Raw genomic sequence first — 22,658 nt, 5'->3', positions numbered from 1 at the left:
TTGTTTAAAAAGTTGCCACAAGACACTGTTAAAAACCTTTTTTCATTACATCCTGCCCATACAAAGCTCTAATACTTTCAAGCATATTTATTTCATTTTTTTAGTTACATACATCATTAGATAAATGAAGCTAATCCCTAAACTTTCCCACTCACACCTTCAATATATCTCTTACATGTGTGTATACATACATGATGAAAATTTCCCAAATGCTCAGAAGTTGGGAAACTGAAGAAAATACTCTGTTTATGTAACTGATTTGCTCTGTTTATATACATGCTTTAGGAAACAATACAAGTGCACAATCACACTTCCCCACTATTCACAGCACCAAATGAATGGTGCTCACATACTGAGCATCTATTCAATATTTTGTTTTCTTCTCTCTGTTCAGTGTGTGGCCTCATTCCTTGTTTATTACACTGTGTTAAACACTGCCCTCAACAGAATTACCAGCTTCCTTCTGGCCTTCCCTGCAGGGCTCTGCACTACTGTTCTTCACAAATGTTACTGCATCCACTTTCACAACACCTTGAGATTACATTCTATTATTATTTTAATTTTACTGTTGGGTGTGGACAAACACTGGGATGAGGGACTGAAATATTCACTGAATTTAGACTTCCAAGACACAACACTGATCCTTCACAGCCCTCCATGTGTTGCAATCATGGACAGCTCCTCCAGTTTGTTGCAGCTCCAACTGACCAGACCTCAGAGCCTTGTATCAAATATTGAGGTCATAAGAAATACATAATCAAAGATTTCCCATGGAAACCTGGGACAAGTAGACTTGTGTCACATATTACAGAAGCTTCTGGCTGGAGCAGAAATGCATTTCTAATACTCTGAAGATCCCCAGACTAGTGATGCCTCAGGCATTACAAGGCATCACTGAGATTATTCTTTGTCTTTCTGAAGTTCCCAAGGGAAGTCCAGGCCTCCTGGATCCACATACGATGTCCTGCTCTGATGGACTCTCCTGAGTCTGTCTTTGCCAGATCCCTCTTCCACTCTGAACTTGTACCCATGGCAATCTGCAAACGAGCCAAGCCCAGGTCCCCTCATTCCACAAGATCCTCCTCAGCACTCGCCTCTTCCCACCAATCCCCTTCCTGACCTCTAGACACATGAGACCACTCACACCTCCACGTCACCCCCTTCCCCTCCCAGACTTCCTCTCCAGGTAATTAGAGCATTGTTTCCAGCTTTCAATGCCAGCTGGTTTCTCCAGGCAGTGTTAGATCACACTTCAGCTCCTCATTAATGCAGAACAGGAAAAAAAGCAGGTCTACATCTGTCCAGGACTGCTTAGAGGGAAAGCCCAGCTTGGTGTTCACGAGCAACAGGCTCAGCACTAATATCACCTCCTGTTCTGAGCTAGTCAAGCTGAGTAAAGATGTGTGAACATATGCCAAAATAAAAAAAAAAAAAAAAAGTTTGAGATTTTTCCTCAGAACTTACAGGAAAAACAATTCTAGTCATAGCAAGAACAAAAGCTACTTCCAGACACAAAGACCCCAAAAAGTTCCATGTCTCTTTTCCCAAAGTAGATGCTTCCATGCTGTCCTAGTGAAAAAAAAAAAAATACAGAGAAAACAGTTTCATCTTCAATTTGCTCTAGGGAACTGGATAAACAGTCCTGATGAAATACATTGTATTAGAAAAATTAAAAACCAGAGATGAATATTGACATGACAAATTTCTATTGAGAAAGTTAACATGTCAGAAAATTAACAACTACAGTTCTACAATATAAATTTTTGGTAAACTTAAGATGAGAGTGCCAATAGCACGCTAAGAACAAGATCACCATTTGTACACATACACACACAAATATTAGAGCAGAAGAAAAGTCTACCACTGATTTTTTTTTTTTTTTAAGAAACATGATTAAAAGCATCAATAGGTTTCATCTCTACTATGCAAAAGTAAAGTCTGGCAAATGATTCTTTCTCAGGGCAGGCATTGGGGTGACTATTTATGCCTTCTTAGAAAACCATGGGGTATTTTTCCCATTGATAGAACTCTAGGCTCTGTTCCTTCAGAAACATCCTTGCTAAGAGGACCACAGTCAGACCATGCTAACAATTCAAACCTATGTCACCTTACCTAGCACAAATATTTCAATTATTTTACATCAACACCTTGGCGAGGTTACCTTTACACTGCTGTTTCTTGAGATGGTCAGAGCTCATCTACCAGTCAGTAGCTGCCAAAAAGAGAAGACAAGCTCTTCTCAGATAGACCCAAAGCCCCACCCACTACTCCTGCCTACTCACCTCTAATAAACTAGTGGATGATTGAATTTCACTTTATGTTTCACCGCAGTTTCTTGTTTTCAATAACTTCATGTTTACATCCTGAGTGGACTTTCCTATCTAGTACACAACAAAAATCCCACAGGCGACTTGCTACTAATGAAGGTCGTTAAAGAAAATGTCAACATTATAAACATTCATCTAAACACAAAGCACAGATTTTGAACGTCCTTATTCTCTCAGTAGGATCTACTTCTAGGATCTTCTCTGGTGCACAAAGTATACATAACTCTAAAAGGAAAGATATATTGTTTCTAAAATATAGCTAATAAAATTCTTCATGAAAAGCATTTCTTCTGTTCTAAAAAGTGACCATTTTCAATAAAATCTCTGACCATAAAGGAGTCTAACCTATGACCATGTGCTCCATAATGATACCTATTTGCAGATTAGATAATGTTGCTTTTCATGTATAGAGTTTCCTGCAGCTACTTTTGATAGATAATATAGGTGTCCCTTCAGCATGTACGGGGTTTTTTATTATTATTGTGCATTTATCTTAAATAAATCCATGCAAAACCAGTAATTATATTGAGGGGGGAAGGGAGGATAAAGCCCTGTTTAGATTTCAGGGATTCACCATCTGAAAGCTTTTATTCTTCCACAGTGAAGGAAAGTTATGACCTTTGACATGTGGCCATGGTGCCAAAGAAACTGCTCATAAATGTGTGTCAGTAAAGAAGCAGAAATCAATAAATTCATTTAATCCAGTGAACTATTATGTAGTGAGACACAATATATTTTCAAGAGCCAACTGCTCTACTCTTTTGCTCAAAAGAAAAAAAATTTATGTAATGGATTTTTTGGATATTCAATTTTTGATGGCATTTTAGACCCTTTAACAAATGTTTTGGTCAGTTATGGCACAATTTGTTAGTCCACTCGTTTCTGTTTGAAAGATCCCTGATACCCAGGATTCAGGTAGCACAACAAGAGCACTAGAAGGGGGGCAGATATCCTATTAACTACCTCTACCACTACCAGAGATAGCTATCCCACAGGAATCAAACACTGGCAGGTGCTAAAAGGGTGCATTTTTTTTTCCACACTGGGTGCTCAAGAGCAAAGAAGAAAAAACAAAAAAAATAATATTGTTCATCATTCCAAACAAAGGAATTTCAAAAGACCACACAAAGCACTACTAGAAATGCTTTCAGCAATGCACTTGGTCACCTACCAAACACTCTAAGAATCAGCAGTAAGCAACACTGGGTAAAGATTAGGACCAGTAAAAACAAGTACTAACTGCCACGTGCTGGGAATGCCACAAAACTCCCACCGATGCTACCAAGAATTCCACAGTTAATTTCTTGTACGCTGTGGGATAAAACTGAGCTGCCTTCCTGGCCCAGACTGGCTGAACTAATAAAAGCAGGATCCACTTTCAACCTCTATTGAAGATCAATGATAAATCTGCTTGCAAACTGTGAGCTACAGGGGTGTTTGCATAAATAAGCATTATAAGCAAGAGGGGAAAAAAGAGCTGGTCATATGCTCACTTAGGCTTTTGGAGAGGAGGTGGGGGGAGGAAGTTTCACCCTTGTAATTTGGGACATGTTAGGTACAAAGTTTCTCCTCAGGCAAAATGACAGAGTCGTGCCAGAACTCCCAGAGAATATTTCCAGTTAACATCAATTTACCGGATGTCACAGACAAGTTTAATGAACAAAATGATAAATGGCTGTCAATGGCTTCATAAAGTCCACGAATTCTCATTACAAAGAACATACATAATGCACTGCTCTGCCTGAGGCACATGTTACAGTTATTAGAGGTTTACTAGAGATCTTGATGTGGATGGTGAAATGGTAATTTAATAATTTACCCTAGTTAATTTGCTGATAAGTAATCTAAGCAATTTATTAATATGTTGAAGACTGTACAAGCAGGAGTAAGCATTTAAAATTCTTCTGCATGTTCAAAGACTTGAATTGTAAGGTTTCTAGGTTTCTTTGAAAAGATAACAGGTTATTGAAAACTTCCAGTTGTAACAAGTTGTAAAGCAAAAAACAATACTGCGTAACACTGACCTGGTTTCATTGTACATTATTGCAATGGCTACTAAAACAGCTTTTTCTTAATCACAATTATTGTCTGATCTTAAGTGACAGGCAGACCACTTGAGACAAGGTATTATACTTCTGTAGAATCATTTTTACCTCATCTAAATTTGGGGTCAAAACTGACCTCAAAGTATCTTATGACACTTCCCTCCTCTGCCACAGCTGTGAAAATAAGCTCCCCTGGAAATCAGCACCTCCTTCCAGGCATCAGACAGGAATAAGGAGGGAGGGTCAGCAGAAGCAGTTTTGCAGATCCAAAGCAATGATGTAGCACATACATGACAATTTATAAGAGAAAAGGAAAAAACAAAAACTAACTAAATGCAGAAAAATCAGCCTACACGTGACATGAGAAAGAAGAAAGAGTGGGAACGTGGGAAAGAACACAAATGATGAGAAAATTTTCAATGTTAGAACAGATCAGCAAATCAATGAAAAGCTTTGCTATTTGATATGTTTTCCTCTCCATTTTAAGGTGTACAGAAAGTGTCTCGATACAGCTTAAAATAGCAGATAAACCCACTTTGTAAAATGTGGTGATATGGACATCCTGATAGATAACTGCTATGATTTTAGAGAGAAGACAGCATTGCCACTTCACATGCTGCAAAGGCTGAGATGTAACATGGTTTTCTAAACTTCTTTTAACTTGTTTGGGCTTTAATCTGAAATGGCTGACGTAGAGCCAAGAAAACCCCGGAATGATGAAGGTTTTACACAAGAAATTCTGGTCGACTGGAATGAGAACAAACAATGTAATCAATCAGTGTGATCAGGATTATTATCTGAAGATACTAAAAATCAAATTTGGAAAATTTAAAGTTGCTTCTGTTCACAGAATTCTCTTCAGTTTCCAACATTCATTTTTCACCATATAAACGATGCACACCACAAGCTGTAAAGGCTTATTTTAACTTTCCCCCCAGCTATGTATTAAAAGAACAGCCGATGACATGTTTAATGCTTGTAATAACTTACCTCTTATAATAAAGTACCTCTTATGCCTGGTCAATCAGTAATTATTTCTTTTAAAACTCTCTCTCATCAGCAAATCATTTTAAAATTAAACTACTGCACCTCAGAGCTAAGAGCAAATTTCTAACACTCTTCTAAGCCAAGGTAAATTATTGCTATTATTAAAATCTAAATTATAATTTTAGCATGTTCTGAGGCTAGAGGACTGGGACAAGGTAAGTTTTGCTGCTTTGCCATCAATACACCATTCAGAGTAGCTTGCAGCTAAGGCAGACTTTTCTCCTTTCTAAAACACTGTGCTTGCCCCACTAAAGCTTGCACCTAAAACTTCCAAAAGTCTCACACGTAAGTCTTGTTGTCCATACCACCATCTACCTAAAACATGTCCTTGGCAAAGATGTTCCACATCAGAATACAGATACAGTGAATTGCAAAGTTTGAGATAAAACCTATCCAACCACCATTCCCCTGATATAAAGGGGACTTCCTATGTACATAGGAAGTTTTCTTCCTAAGATTTTGTAGATGGGAAAATAGATCAAAGACCCTCTTTGCAGCTGGCTTCATGCTTTTCACAACACATTTCTGCCAGCGCTCTGAAACAACAACCATCTTATTCCTCACTGTCCAGGAGAATTGTACCGGGACTCTGATGGCAGACACTGCTTTCAAACACAGTTTTTCTCCTAGGCTGGAGGTGTCATTTGCTCAGCAGTATTCTACTATTGAAAAAATTGGTAAAATACAAGCCAAAATGTAGCTGTGAGGTCTTGAGAGGAAGAGAGTTGATCATTGTTTTCTGTTTTGTGTTCCAGGAATCCTTCCTCTCCTCAGAGCTTTGCCCACATGCAGAACTTTCAAATAATTTATGAGAATAAAGGTGTATTCTCACCACTTTAATCAGGAGAGGAAGTCAGTTAAAACAGGTATAAATGCAAGAATCATGACTACAGAAGGTTAATCAACTGCACTCTTTGCTGACTTTCTTCCTCCCCAGTAACCCTGCCAGAGATGGTGAAGTAGTGTCTTGGTACATTGCAACTTTTGCCTCAAATGATTAAATCCTGATAAAAGCTCTAGATATAAAGCTTGTTGTCAGCATTCCTATGTCTTTTATAACAAGTTCATTTTCAATATTTCATTTCTCACATTGTATTCTACTGCTCTGACATCCAGTAAACAAATGGCTACTTACTGAATACTATTGCTACAATGTTCAGGCTAGAACCAAACTTGCTTAAGCTTAGCTACCAAATAATTTACAGTTTTCTCATCAGCCAAAGTCAGAAGAGACCCTGACCACAGTGGGAGTTTTAAAAGTTGTTTAGCACAATACTGGCACAGAAAGGCTCAGGAACCCTGAAATTTTTACCCCATAAAATACAAAGATGACACATTCTGTCATTGTTGGGTTTTGATAATAAGAATCTAAGTGAACTTCAGGAGCAGACCTGTCTGCCTCTGGGGAAATGACACCAAGATTCTATTTCCCTATGCTGCAGATGCTCTGATATGTCAGAAACCTTTACCAGAACTACAAGAGATGGGCACTCGAGAAACAAGCAGTTTGAACAGGCCCTTGAGATGTTAACTGTATTAACCAGATGCAACTTAGTTTATTTTGTCTTTGATGGTGTTTATGTTGTTAAAAACAAAAAAACCCCTTCCATTCACCTAAGACCAAATTTGATTTCATTAAAAAAAACCAACAAAACCAATAGAATTATTATTGAGAGTTATGAAACAAAGTAAAAGCAGCAGAAAAAAAATCTGTCTAGTAATGCTTATTTATATTTTCCTCTAATAATTTAGGAAGGCCATCTCCCTCCAAAGTTTTTTCATACAGAAAAAACAGAGGAGGAGTTTGCAATAATTCCATACACTAAGTCATAAGCAAACTGTCCATACTCAGGTGGTTTAACAGACATCTCTTCCCTATGTCTGCTGTTTAGGTCTTTTAAAAGTAACCATTTAATCCATACAACCAAAAATTGTTTCCACTACAGATGCAGGTTTTGGAAGGCTGCCAGATGGATTTCTAACTCCTAACACAAATGATCTAGAGCGATTTTTTCCACCTCTAACTCAATTGCTGAGACAATCAACTTTAAAATGTAAACACTGCTTAAAATGCTGCTGCTTAAAAGCTACCTAGAGGTTGACCTTAGTAACTAATGTTGACCATACAACCTACACTTACTCAACAAAATGTGGAGTCTTGACATTGTTGATTACTTTTTCACTTAGGTGGTGATTACCAGTTATAAAGACTGGAAGTAATCAATCCCAATTTAACAGCTGGGCCTATTGATGAAACAAAAACAAAAAAAAAAAAAGCAAAACTAAATAAAGATTATGTTCACAATTTTGGAGATAAAGTGTGGAAAAATTACAAAATGCTGAGGAAAACAATCAAATACGAAGCACAAGTTTGTCCAACAATGGGCACGACCATATTTCTGTAGGAAAACGCTTAGTAACTTTTAAATTCTTCCTCCAAGATTCTCTTTTGTCATTGTCTTAAATTGTTCTGCACACCATCAATAGCCACAGCTGTTAAATTGTGAAGACGTGACAACAAGTCTCTAGGCAAACAACTGCTCAGAGTGAGATCCTTTTCTTCAGGATAATCAGAGCTGGCTGACAAAAGGGGGCCTTACTGAATGCCCTTTCAACAATTTCTACACCAAGAAATGCAGAGAAAAAGGGAGGGGGAAGAAAGGGAGCAGTGGGGGGGGAGCACCACGCTGCAGGAACAGAACAGCATCTTTTGCAGCCATACATTGCTTTGCAAGCAGGAAAGGAATCTCCACAGGTTTGTGCACACAGAACTCACACCAGGTGAGGAGTGAGTGCTTTTGGACACAGCTCTGAACAACATCTAGCACAGCACCTTGTTTTCCTTCAACCTTTCTCATGTAGGCGAAGGTTTTATTAGCTACAGAGTGCACTGCCAAAAAGATTGAGCATTCTTTGTTAAAAGAATGCTAGTAAAAACTTTATGCATTGTAAAGTTACTCTGATAAAAACTAGTAAATAAACCCTAACAGCTTTGGTCTGACTAGCTAGGAAGAAAAGCAAGGGCATGGCAGGCCTCAGTCCGGCATTAGGCTGGACACAAATTTGAAACTGAGGTGTTGAGGAAACCCATAAAAAGCTCACCTCTTAAGTGACATGGTAGTGGAAACAAACACTGTTCATGTGCACTAAGAAAAGTTTTATACAGTTTTTTTATCTGGGTAACAATATAAAAGCCCATTCCTCATTCTGTGGAAGAGCTCTTACGAGTGGAGCCAATCATTGCTGAAAAAGGAGGGAATGCCCTGGTCCAACAACAAAAAAAGGTAACTAATGGTTATGTCTTAAAAAGATGCTGATCATTGTCTTCTGTCAAGGTGCTGCAGGACTTCAGGTCAAGAGACACCTGGGAAGTTGAAGAGGAAAATACTCCAATAAAAAGGGTTAACAAGACAGTACTTCCCAGTTTTCTTATTTCTTCAGGATATCTCAGTTAAAGAACAAAAAATCTTAATGTTCTTCATTGTTATCAATTGACATTGCTGACTAAGACATTGGAACCTCATCCTCCTGCCTAAAACCACTGGAATTTAAATGCCCTAACAATCAGCCATGTGCACTCTCAGCTTAGAAACAAATTTTCCTCTCAGGATATTCAATCAACTAATCAAAGCAACAGCAGTAGGGCAGCACTTGTCAAAACCCAGACCACCAGGTTCCTCGAGCTGTCTGTAACAGCATCACAGTTCTACAGCACTAAGACTTTGCTCATTTTCAATACAATACTATTGCCTACAGCTGCCATCTGCCATTTCACTTCCACCTCAGTCCAAAAACACTTCTGCCCCCTAATACCACCTTTCTTTCTCAAAATTTGTACCTCTCTCCATTGCTATTTAAAATAATTAAACATAACTTTGAGTTCTCAATGCATTTGGAAGAGATCTGAAATGCCAGATTCCACGGAAAGCGAAAACTGTATCGATAGTCTACAGCTATTAATCCTTTTATTTTAAGGCAAGATGAAAGATTATTTAAAAAAAATTAGTAGCAGAGGGGCAAAAGTTTTGCCTACACATTTCACAAAGGCCATAGTTTGATGAGTGTAAATTCCATTAACCTTCCCCCACCCCACTAAGCCTTTCCACCTCCACTTCAGTCCTCTCAGTTACACCAGTGCAATCACCGAGTGGCTCCAAGACAAACCACATTGGGGAACTCATCTGGGTTAAACACCATCTTTTGTTTTAATTCTATTATTTTAACCCAGACCAGTTCCCTGTTTAGTTAGCTACACGTGCAGCTGTGCCCACACAAGGAACTGCACAATGCCAAAGTGGCAACAAACTCCTGAACTGCTAAGGAAACATGACTGCCACAGTACAGAAAGAGGCTCAGCAGGACGCACTCCTCAGTGCAAATATTTAAAAGCAGAGCAAAAGATGCTATTAGGCTATAAAACATAAATATGGCAAATTATTAGCAGGACAGTGGGACCTGAAGTCACATCACTGCCTCAGCAGGTAAGCAAAGTTATGAACTTCCCACCAAGTACAGCCTGCTCTGTGAAAAGGGCCCAGCATTCCTCAAGCTGCAGTGCAGTGGGCTCAACACAGTTTCCCCCCAGGAGCATGTCCCAGAAACCTTCTGCTTGCAACACCTTTCACTCTTGTGAAATGTAGAAACCTGTACAAGAAGAATTAGGCTTACATTTCTTCTAATTCACAAACATTAAAATCAATTCAGCCAAGTTACAAGAGGAGAAAGGGTTATCCAGGAATGCTGTTTATATACCATCCAACCATCTCAAGACTTCAATTTCTACTTTTTGTGAAAAGGACATAAACAGTGAGTGACCTATCCAATCACTGCACAATGCCCATGTTACCAGCTTCAGAGCATGATCTACCTTCTCCATTTCTCCTGAATAATATTTTAATGGAAGTCTAGCTTTATTTTTAGACTCTTAGTTAACTGTGATAGAATAATCCAAATTTTAAAATGCAGGAAAAGAATCTCAGCTTGTTTACTTTTGACTGATTCAAAGTTGCACCAAAAGGACTTTCTCTGAAGTCTACATTCCCTTTATATTCTGTTCAAAGAGATCTCTCTCGGTAGCAGTGGCAAAAGTCGAATTTTGAGTAAGTCATGCTCTTAAGTAGTACCATTTTCCCCTCACAAGCAGCAGGCAGGACCTCCTCCTCTGCCCCCACATCAATCAGCCAGCTTTGGAAGTAACTACAAGCATGTACTGAAACTAATATTTAGTTTTACCTAAGCACTACCTCAGCACCAGAGTTTCCTTTTAAAAAAGTAGGGGGATCTCACCAAAAAAAAAAAGCCCTAAATTAGTCAAATTCTTTTGTGCATGGATGAACAACAGGAAAGCAAAGCCTTGGGGCCTCTGGGGAGGAACCCTGTCCCTGCAGACCTACTCTGATGTGCTCGGGAGATAAGGCTCCATAGTGACACTTAAGGAAAGGCCTGCTCACATTTGAATTTCTGCATTCCTCAAGAACAATTCATGGCAATCACTAACTTTGCAGAGGAGCTACATGAAAGCTTTGGCCAATGAATGAGGGTCATCTGCTCTTTATCACAAGGGTAAACCTCATCCTGGCCAGTTTCTAACCTTTTAACCCTGTGAATTCTTAATTTGCACATGAATAATGGAATTCTTGCCAAGAGTGCAACCTTCAGCTTCCAGTTTCTAACTTTAGAAACCAAGACCTGATCTCCTTGTGTGTTCAGATCTTAAAACTCTTGGACAGATTAAAGTTTTTGATTTCCAAATGCAACACTAAACATTACAATCCTGAAGCAAAAGATAAGCTTATTGGCAAAACCTCTGACCAGGCAAAGTAAAAGAACATCCTCACACCCTGCTGCTACCAGCAACTGAAGAGAGCATTTGCTTTTTTTCTCCAAAGAAAGAATGCCCATTTAATGCCTATTCTCCACCTGTTTAATATGTATAGTTCCTTCTCTACCCTGACCACAAGGTAATTTGCCTTTGCAGCAACCGACAACTTCTTCTAAAAAGAAAAATTGTAAGGCTACAAAGTCCCCCACAAGACTTTCATTTATTTCACTTAAAATGTCTGCAAAGTTCAATCAGTTCATGAGAGCAGGCAGAAACACTGTAAAAATGAGAGAGAAAACTAATTTTGCACATGTTTTATGGGCTCCAAATTATCACAATACAAATTATTGCCCAATTTCACAGCTTTACAGTAAAGATGACATTCTGAAACAGGTCAGATTGGTGCATGACTAAAGAGAAGAGACTGCTACATAGGATAACTTCATGTTTGGCCACTAGTTAACCACTTAATCACTAAGTCAACAACACCTACTGTGATCATTATGGATCCGCTATCTCTTCCAGTTTTCTCCAACAGCCATAGAAAGCCTTTCAAGTATTCAAACAAGAAAAAGAAACCTTTTGTCACAGTCTTACAGAGAAGGGGAGGGAGGGGAAAAAAAGGGCTGCAAAACAAGAATCTCACTCCACAGCACACAATCTATTGGTTCACAAGACCTTCTTGGTAAAAATCAGCATAATTAAACCACCTTTCTGATGAAATAATGTGCCCATGAGAAACAAACACTTACAGAAGTTCAGTATTTTCTGAATAAAATCAAATTGCATTACCAAGCTATTCTACCATAGTGCTCTGTACTATTTCAGAAGTTCTCTGGTATTAAGCATAGAGCTCATTCTGCAATGTTTCCAATTTAAAGTAGCCCTGAATTTTCCAGTCCTACCACAGAATCCATCAGCCAGCTTTATGTTGGTTAACAACAACAACAAAAAAAAATCTATCCCATTTAGGAGGGTTTTCTTGTCTAATTTTTAATCATGCTGACACTCTGAAACTTAGTGAGATTAAATGTTAAAAATCACAATTCTTCATTTTTTACCAAAAGCACCCATGAATTACTTAGTCTCTTGATCCTGTACATGAGCAAGATAAAAAGTCATATGTAGGCAGGTTTTTGAAATTGAGACTTCAGAGTTTCACATTCTTACAGCATGTGAAAACTCAGCACTCACTTGGAGCCACCTGCTTCCAGGATGGTTTTAAACCATCCAGTGCTCTGGCTCACTGAACAAGGCTTTTCACACCTTCCTGGGGCATCTCGTGGGCAGTATTTAGAGTCAGGTCAGTAGCACACAGAAAAAAACTGACCAATGTTAACATTCACACATTTTTTAATGTAAACTAATATACCAATTTCATTAATTAGTTTCAGATTGAATTTAGTAAAAATTGCAACTTAGAATTAATGTCAAGTTTTCAGTGAGGTACCAGCACTAGTTTTATTCAACTTGCTACTAAGAACAGGGTCGAAGAGGTCATAGGAAGTCTTTTCCTATTAGATTAAGTTCATCAGTTAAGTCCCATTATAGAGGGAACATGAGAAGACTACATAAACTGTGTACTCTCTGTGTTATACTTTCTTTGAAATGAAAGTTTGCTTTCCTTTGCCAAAATTTACTTTTCTTCGAAAAGTGCATTCCCATGTACTTTTGGGAAGCAAAGGGAAATCATGTTGTAGAAGTAGTCTAGTGAGAAAGGTCTGCTCTGCCATGGAAAAAGGCCCAGCATTCCATCCCTCACACACATCTCTTGCTCAATGTTTAAAGATGATAGGAAAATGGAGAGCAACAAACACCCGGGGTCAGTCTGTTAAAGCCATAAAGGCACTTAGACACAACTATTTCCTTCACCATTCACCCAGCAGCAGGGAGTCACTCCAGAAATGCAACTCTCCCTTCCCGGTGGAACCACATAAAAAGGCCCTTATGGGAGGTTCCAGAGGAACCGAAAGGGACAGCACGCACATCTGCTTGGCTGAACACAAGTCAGAAAAGCAAGGCCTTACGGTTGCCCAGAAAACTTTTCTCCTCTTTCCTCTCCCAGAGATTAACATCTACATTAATCATTCCACCCTGCCCCAAGATGGCACAACACAACGTCAAGCTACCGAACAAGGAATTTTTTTTTTAGTCAGATCTGTAGATAACCCCTGTAAGGCTGCTAGAAAAGCACTTGGGAAACAAGACCCAGGACTTCTGTAGCTAGCATGACCCTGCATCACCACCTGCTCCAGAGACTAGTGACACACATAAACCACCACACAAGGCACCACACACAGCCCAAGAGGTCTCACAGGTGCCTGTGATACTTCTGCCACATCAGGGACTGAAAAAGGGACTATCATAAGTTTTTCCCATAATCTTTATACATTTAAAAAGAAATAAAGATTCTCTAGAATTACTCTATGATTTTGCATTTTAACTTTTCAGGTACACAATCAAAATGATAGGTTGTTGTGTGCTGTTCAGAGAATTGCCGCCACAAACTCAGGAACAGGTTAAAAAACAAGAGCTGGGACTTACTTGCTAGTGTGAGGTGACTTTTTTGACTGAGAATGGCCCCATGTTTGTTCAGAGCTAAGCACTGGTAAAATCCTTCATCAGACAGTTCTCCCTTCTTTCCTTCTACCTCACTGATATACAACGAGCCATTGGATAAAGTGTAGATCCGTTCATTTTCAGACACTTTGCCTCCATTTTTCAGCCATGTAATAGTTATAGGAGCTTCACCACGGGCTTGGCAGTCTAAAACCACCGGATCTTTCCTTGACACAGTAACGTCCTGAGGCTCTTTCACAAAAAACAGTTCACTGAAGCACCACGCTCCTAAGAGAGAAGAAAAAAAAAAAGAAAAAAGAAAAAAAAAAAAGGTTTTGCGTGCAAGGACAGACATGTGAGCAGAGACATGCAAGTTACCAAGCGCACTGTGAGCTGCGAGTCATCCCGCGGAACCCGCAGCACGAGGTGAAGCCATCGCTACCACACACGCTCCGAGCGCTCGTTCCCAACTCGGACAACTCTGGGGAAACTTGGTACTGACTCCACGCGGCGCGAAGCCCCCAGGCTGTAAAAAGCTAAGGAGCCGGAGAATCAGCACCTTCCTCACCGAGCCGGGCACCGCCACAGCACGGGCGGGGGGCGCGGTGACCCCCGGGGCCGCAGGGCGCGGGCAGCGCAGCGCCGGGGCGCCCACACAGGTGCGACCGCTCCGCCCGGCCCGCTCGCTAATTTTACAAGCCTGCCAAAGCAGCCGGAGCGGAGCGCGTCGTAAAAAGGCTGATTTTACAAGGAATCGTTAGCGAAAACCTCTCGCCAGAGCGCGGAGAGGCCGCGCACCGCCCGCGCCCCTCGCGCCCCCCCGCCCCGTCGCGGCGCGAACAAAGCGCGGAGCCGCCGCCGGTTCCCGCTCCCTCCCCGCCGGTCCCGCCGATGCCGGATAAATAAAACCACGTGCGGCGGCCGCAGCGGGGCCGGGACGCGGGCGGACAATGGGGCTCGGGCCGGCCGGACTCACCTGGCAGCGGGAGCAGCAGCAGCAGCAGCGCCCGCAGCAGCGGCCGGCGGCGGAGCGGCGCCATTCAGCGGGACGCGGCTGGCATGCCCCGCCGGCCGCTCCACAGACCGGTCAGCGGGCGAGGGGAGGAGACTGGGGACGGACGGAGCGGCCCCGGCGCGCCCGTCCCGGCCCTACTCTCTGCATCTCGTCTCCATTGGCCTTTGGGGAGAAGAGGGGCGAGGGGCAGGGCCGGCCGGAGGAGGGAGGGACGCCGCTGGACGGGGCGGGCCGCAGGGCGGGGGTCGCGGCGGACAATGCTGAGGGGCGGCGGGGCCGGCCGCGCGCACGAGGGGCCGCGGGCTCCGGCGCCATCTGGGCCGAGCGCGGCCCCGCAGACGCGGCCCCTCCCGGCGGCACCGGGACCCGACGGCAGCTCGGCCGACCCCCGAGGCGGGCAGGCGCTGCCGGCTGTGGTACTTGGCGGGCGGGCTGAGCCTTCCAGCCGCGGCTGGAGCTGCCGGCCATGCCTTCTCCCGGGACGCCGGGCTCCCCCGGAACGCCGCACGGCTCACCGGCGTGGCGAGCATCGGCAACACGTGCGCCGGACCTGGAGCGGCGTTTCCGAAAGGCTGTGCCAGAGCTCCCCGCCCAGAGCACCGAGCCAGTGCTGGGCCAGCACATCACCAGTGCTGAGCCCTGGACGCTGCACTGCCCGGCGTAGGTGCTGAACTGTCCAGGTGTGTCAGAGCATCCTCACACCCCGATTAAAACCGGCCTTCCCACACTTGCAGACAAATGACTTGAGGATGGGCACTGATCACAAATAAAAAGCCAATTTTGTTAGTGGTTCTCACAGAGCCCATCCTACAGCCCCAATAAAACCACTTCCAGCAGGCCACATGGGACAGTGCTGTGCTGTCCAGGATGCCCTTTACTTACATCCTCAGAAAACAGTCTTAAGTTCACATCTGCCTCAAACTAGCTTGCAAAAATGCAACCTGAACAGAACACATGGCTTCAGAATTTATGCTATCAGCACCCTCTGCATAATGTGTATGGGAGATAGCATCAGATGCTGCCACTATCATTTAAGCTTTCAGTTCCACCCCTAATTTTACTCCATGCTTGCAGCCAGCAATTTCTAGTCTCTTTTTTTGTCTGTTCAGATTTCTAGTTTCTAAAGTTACCGTGTAGGAAGGCATCTTCTTACTCAGCAGATTTGCCCTATGTTTGCATTCATTGTGAGAGCTGCTGACTTCAGTGACAGGCAAGTTTTTACTGCTTTTTGTTCCTGCCAGCACTGCAAAGCTCACAGAGCTGAGAGCTGGCAGCCACACCAGTCCCTTCTGCTGCATCATCACCGGGTCTGGCTACAGCCTGAGTCAGTGACTCCTCTGAAAGTCTTCAGGAGAAAATCAGAACTACTAAAACGTGATGTAAGCCATAGGTTGATCTACATCACCTTCTTCACTTGTCAAAAATACAAGGAAGATAATTAGGAAATATTTGCTTTACATGCAAATCACTTACCCAAAAAGCATCCAGACAGCTTTACTTTGCAGATCAGAACTGCCCATGCACTGCTTTGGTGTCCAAATAGGTCCAAATACAGCAACAGGATCCACTTCACCAAATATTTTTCAATTTTCCTCAGTGTTTTAATTTATCTAATAAGAAAAGTGTGAACTATGAAAAAGAATCACAAGCAGTTATGTTTATATTATTTTTGAGCATTAAGGACTAAATATTCATTCTTTCTTGTGGTAAACACACAACTTTCACCTGCAGCTCATGCTAAACTCTGGTTCATCAGTGTGACCTGCATTTGAGATTTACTAGAGGAGCTCAGCATACCTACAAGAAAAACACAGTAGAGAATGCAATGTCCAGTAACATTTCTATGCCAGATGCCTCAGTCAGTCGGTGGAGTGGCTGGAGCTGTCCCTGGGAGATGTAAGGTCATTTCCCTGCAGACCTTGGCTCTGCTTCCTGCAGGCATGAGTAGGTGGCTGAGCTGTACTGCCCAGCACTGGACACTATCCCACCTGTCCGAGGGGAACACCTCCTTGCCCAATTTACTAGCCCTTTTTGAAGGAGGAGTTGGTCTAAGCTGACCAGGGGACTGAATAAAAGCCAACAGAGAGAGAGCAAGTTGTAGTCCTGTCCTACTTGCGGGCTGGTTTGCCTTATCTGTGTCATCTGTGCTCACTGCTGTGTTCTGCTGTGATGAGGAAAGTGCTTTACCATCTCCCTGAACTACACTGTGCCAGCCAGGAGATTTTGACTCATGAGATCAAATGCAATATTTGTCTTAAATGGCTTAACAAAGCAAGTGCTTCCCTCTGGAATGCTCCTTGTGCCTGTGTCTGGGCAGCTACAAACACCAATATCTTCATTTTCACATTTCTGTTTAACAAAATAAGTAATGCAATTCCTACTAGAATAAGCAGTTCAATAGCTAGATGAGTATAAACTCTCCCTCTTTAATTTGTCGGGATTCATTGTTTTAACACATTTCCAAATAATTAATTGGGTAAGAGATAGTGCAGACTTGTGATAACATATCTAAATTCACACGTATCTGATAAACTCATTGAACCACAGTTTAAAGGCGCTGCCAGTTGTAACTTTGTCAAATACACTGTATTTGTAAATATGCAGCCAATTAACACAATTATCTACTTGACCAACCATTTCAGAAGCACTATCTTGAGAAAGACAGAAAGGCAATCCAGGAACACAAGATCTTGCAGCCAACATAAACAAAGCCATGCCTACTTTGCTGCAAGTCAGCAATTTTTCTTCTGTCACCAACACTGATTTTTTTTTTTTTTTGCTTGAATTTAGCTGTATTTTTGGTTATCCAAACTTCCCCAATTTTTGAAACTTTTTTTATGTAAGAACTCTCTTTGAAGTGCCATCAACAGCATGCTGTTGAGATTGCTGTCTGTAAATAACCTGATTTACCTTATGCTGCATTTCAACCTCAGCCCTGGCCAGACTGATCTATATGTTTCCTGGAAAGAAAGATTTTAAAAATCAGATTGACTTGAACAGAACTGACTCAATGTTTTGCTCCAAGGGCAGCTGGCAATACCTCCAGGACTGCTAAACTGAGCTAGGGCTATAAAATCCAGATTTTTGGTACTATTGTGAACCAAAGATTCTCCAAACATGAATGAAATCTCATGATTGTGGTGTTTATACGTTTTGTCTAAAGTGTTCCCAACATCTATTGAAAGCAAACGGATAGCCAGGAGTCTTCCCTGGGATGGAATGTAGCAGCCTCAGGAAAAGGAAAGAAGCTGGAAATTCACTAACTGGAACTTCCCAATGTGAACTCTGTATTTATCAAATCACTGCAGTCTCAAACCCAGGATGAAGAATGCAGTTCTTTGCACATTAGAATACAATTTTTCTGATGTTATAACATTTACACCTCCTTCAGTTTAAACCAGAAACAGTCCTGTTTAGTCTGTGCTCAGTTTTGCACTGAGCATTTCACCCCTATCTGAGAAAATGAATAGCATCATGCTAGCTCTTTCATCCCTGTGGTCTGGAAAAAGCTGTCACAGCAGCATGGGTGGAGCTGGGTTCTCACATGCTGCTGCATCCCACCTGATATAACAAGCTCAGAAATGGGAAAGTGGTTTTGCCCACATGACCTTTTCTCTTGTTTTGGCTTCATATGGCTGTGCTCTAACACCACAACATCATGGAACAGGAAAGGAGGGGAATGAGCACCCCTGGGTGGAAAATGAGAGATGAGGAGAGAGTTATTTACAGCAGTTGAAAGTGTCCCCGCTGGAATATGTGCAATCACTATCCTCACTTAACCGTAGCCCATAAGATGTGGGAGTGGGGTCCCGAGCCCAGATCTATTTTCAAATGGGCATATAATCATTATTCTGGTCCCCCACAGGCTCAGCCCTTCCCAGCTACCAGTGCCAGGTCCCAGCTCATCCTCCAGCTCTGCTGGTAGGAGCTGCTGGTGTCACTGCTGGTGTGGAGGAAGCTGGAGCTGCAGCCACCACAGGGTACCTGCAGCACAGGCAGCTGAGTGTGGCTGTAGCAGTACGGGAGCTGCAGCCCAGGACAGGCTGGGAGCAGTGGTAATTGCCAGAAACCCATTAATTGCAGGGGAATTACTGCAATTTGCACCAGCCAGCTCTGCCTTCAGACAGAGTCCCCAAAGCCCAGCTAAGGGGCTGCCACAACACTGCACTCGTGGCAGTGTGTCATTAATTCTTCTTCTCGGGGTAGCCCCTTTTGTCCTTACAGTTCTTGCTCTGAGTTTTTTGATCTGGTGTCACTGTAAGCATGTTTAGACACTTCCTTGATTCTCATGCCAAACTCCTGACCCAATGACAACTGTATTCCCAGGTTTTAAGTATGTTACACTAACTCTATTAAGACCCACCATAAAATGTTTACTTTTGGCACTTTTGGTCAATTAGTAGATTCTTGTTTCATTCTAAACCTGTGTACAGTTACCAGCTCCGTTGCCTTCTCAGCAGAGGTTTACTCCTTCCATGAGTAGACGGGCAAGGACACTTTGGGCTGAGCCCTTGGGATGCTAATGTACTTTCTCTCCAGGCAGCCTTAGCGTACAGGAAAAGCACACCTAAACAAAGGCATTTTAACACAGTTCTCATCTCATCAAAAAACAACTCCAAAGTGAAAGCAATAATTTTATTTGCTGTATTAGCATATTTTCCCCCTCCAGCCACCTTCCAGTGTTTCACGGGCCCAAACCAGTGGTGTACCTTTGCCAGATTGTTTCACAGTGCCCCAGAGGCAGCCTCCAGATGTTTACCCCGACCCTTTAAGGCTCATCACACCAGAATGGAGAGGAACCCTGCCATGAATTTATGGGTGACATCCCATCATCTTCTCCCCTGCTGCCAGAGGTAACCACAGGCAGTTTGGAAGAGCAGCCTCATAGGGATCTGGCAAAGTGCATTCACTTGCTCTCCCATGCCCATTTGCTGCTACTCGAAGGTGTGAAAAATACCTAATTATTTTTGGTCAGTCTCCTAGACGCAAGCCACCGGATCTTGTTGGTACTTTTAACAAACCACAGAGCTACAGAGAAAGGGACATACCTGATCCCAGATGCACCCTTGCTCTCAGATACAGTGTTAAGATGTTATGGTGTGAAGTTTGGATTTATTGCAGCTCCAAGCTCTCTCTTCTGGTCTTCATGCCACAGCTGATGCTCCTCTGCTTCACTGAATTTCTCTGAAGACATAACCTGCCCGAAAACCCTTTCTGTTTTTCAGTAGAGCTTGTTTTTTCCTGCTTAATCTCCCTAACCTGGCTCTTAGGTGTAGAAACACCAAGGGTTGCAACATGGAGCAGAAGGTATGGCAATAGCGTGTGACAGCAGCTCAGATCAGCCAAACCATCATGAACATTTCCCAGGCCAGTGAGCCTGCCATGCCACCTTGGGCTTCCAAACAAGGAGCTAAGCACCATTTACTTCCTCTGAGCTCAGGAGTGCTCAGCAATCCTGGGAGGGAAGTCCTCACTACTTGGCTGGCATGGGACCAAAGTGACAGCAGACTGGCATCAGCAGCTGGAATTTGCACACTGAAACACACAGAATATTTTCATAAAGGGTTTATGCATATGTAGAAATCATGAGGCACAGAAGTAGCCAGCAAGTGGAGACTCCCATTTTACAGGAGCTGTCCCATAAAATGCATTTGCAATGTATATATTTTTTAATTGGCTCAGTGCAGTTCCGTCTCTCAACCTTTTCCCCAGTATGGAAACAAACAAAATCCTGGTAAAGCTGCAGTACTGTGATCTGATGTTATCTTCCATAAGTCAAAGTGTTTAGGCACTGGGTCAATAAAATAAGTATCAGACCAAGAATAACTCCACAGAAAGAAAATATCTCCTAGGTTACCCTTTTCTATGTTTCAATCTACAAAGGAATCTCTCAGAGGCAGCTTTTTGTTAGTCTGTCATGCTTATCATGATAACCCACTGTTCTGCAGCTATTTGTTTAGCAACAGGCATGAAATATGGTCTCCTTTCATCCCTATATGTTACCTTCATTTGGCTGTTACAACAGGAAACAGGCAAATAATTTCTTCCTCTTTTCGTTGTATGTTTACAAAAGTAAAACAAATATTAGAAATAAAATAAATGAAAAACAAGGCAAGTCAGAGGCTAGCTAGCACTTGGACATACTGCTGAATATACTGTGTTACAGATACCTATTTATTTTGCTGCGAAAGATTGTCTTTCCTTTGTCTTTGCATTCTCAGCATGTTAACAATGTGGTCTCTCCTCTTATCTACAATTTATCCCAAGGAACTATTAAAAAGAAGGATTGGGGGAGGCTTCCTGCTGCTCTTGTCCCATTTCATCTCCCAGAGACATAAGGAATTGCTGGTCAGGGAGAGGCCACTTGGCCAAAGCAGGCTGTGCCCCATGGGTTTATCTCGGTGCTGCCAGCGCTGCTCCCTCCAGCGCGCTGCCCTGTCACGGGAGAGCGATCGCCTCTCAGGAGTGTGAAGATAAACAGATTTGAAGCCTTCAAGGCATGTTCCCACCACCTCCTCCCCCTCACATGCACACAGAGACTGGGCCTGCAAACGCCCCTGTGCACAAGGCGGCTTTGGGGATGCAGACCGAGATGTTTTTGAAGGGCCACACGAAGCTGTGACTTGCACCAAAACGGCTTTGCTGGGAATTTGGGCTGACCCGCTAAAGGCAACACCCCGGTGCAAGGAGCAAGCTGAGGGGGGTGAACCCAGGGGAGCCAAAAGCTGGGCATTGCAGGGGTGATTTCTTTTGATGCCCAAATTGCTACCTCCATCAGTTGCAGTTGCTGGGATTTTATCTCAGCTGGGCTGCAGGAGTCACTTGGAAACCTGCGGGGATCTCTCCTTATAAAAGGCTCTGGAAGAACTGTCTGCCCAGGGCTGGACAGGATATGAAGGCAGGAGACACAGCTGGACCACAGCACCCTGTGTGGCCCAAGGGACTGTGGGGAAACAAAGCAGCCCACCCCAATTCCTCCTCCCCCTGCATTGTTACTAACCTGGCTTACGTCTCCAGCTGGTCTCTGGCCAGGCACAGCAGAGCAGGAGAAGATCAGAAGCTCTGCTGGAAGCACATCCTCAGGTGCCTTCAGTTTGATGCAATTCAGCACTTGCAACCCCAGCATAGGCACTGCCAGTTGCAAAGAGGTTGTGTGGCCAAGTGAGGAATCAAGAGAACTAATCCCGATAGAAATAACTTGGGGGGCAAATTACAACTTCTTTTGTTTTGTTTTGCAGGAATTAATTCCCTGGTTCAATTTAGTGTGTGGTATACACAGGCATGGGTGCATAATGTATCAGGAGAGCAACCAGCAGTTAAAGCTGCTCATAGTGTAACTGTGCTGCTAGCCAGCTATCTGTTCTGCTAATCATTAGTCCAGGATTATGTTTGCTAAATGCCAAATAACATTTTGCTGTTATTTGTGTTCAGATACCTCTGTAAGACCACAGAGGCCAGATGCTGGCACATGACAGAACTTGTATTGTTTAAATAATACACATATGGAGTATATACCAAAATGCTCATACTAAGTAACTAGGGGGAAAAAAGTATGTGTGCCATGTGTGTGGGACAGTTATGACAAGTTAGGGAGTTAAACTGGCCAAATGTGCTCAACTGAGGACCAGGCCACTGCAGCCTAAGTGGAAGTCCCATCTGGAGCAGCTGGGGCCATCCCACCCTGCCTCAGCAAGCTGCAGCACCCAAAGCACGATGCCTAACCGGAGCAAACCTTCAACAAACAGACAGCAGCCCTCCAAATCCTGCTGGGTTTTCAAACTCCTGCTGGCTTCAGTTGGAGCCTGCCCTGTTAACACCTCCAGTGCAGGACACCTCCAGTCACA

At 42.9% G+C, this 22,658-nt stretch overlaps 1 protein-coding gene across 1 annotated transcript in view; it reads right to left on the bottom strand.

Annotated features, from left to right (window-relative positions):
* The window catches only part of PRTG (protogenin), a 75,809-nt gene extending 60,923 nt beyond the window's left edge, over nucleotides 1–14,886 (bottom strand). The window contains exons 1-2 of the mRNA XM_038146977.1: nucleotides 14,776–14,886; nucleotides 13,785–14,087 (exon numbers count right to left, since the gene is read on the bottom strand). Coding sequence (XP_038002905.1) covers nucleotides 13,785–14,087; nucleotides 14,776–14,839 — 367 coding nt within the window. The 5' untranslated portion in view covers nucleotides 14,840–14,886. The remainder of the gene's footprint in view (nucleotides 1–13,784; nucleotides 14,088–14,775) is intronic.
* Between the last annotated feature and the right edge of the window lie 7,772 nt (nucleotides 14,887–22,658).

Source organism: Motacilla alba, chromosome 10 (genome assembly GCF_015832195.1).
Source record: "Motacilla alba alba isolate MOTALB_02 chromosome 10, Motacilla_alba_V1.0_pri, whole genome shotgun sequence".
NCBI lineage: Eukaryota > Metazoa > Chordata > Aves > Passeriformes > Motacillidae > Motacilla > Motacilla alba.
Note: the sequence above shows the minus strand (reverse complement) of the source record. Positions and strands in the feature narration are given on the sequence as shown.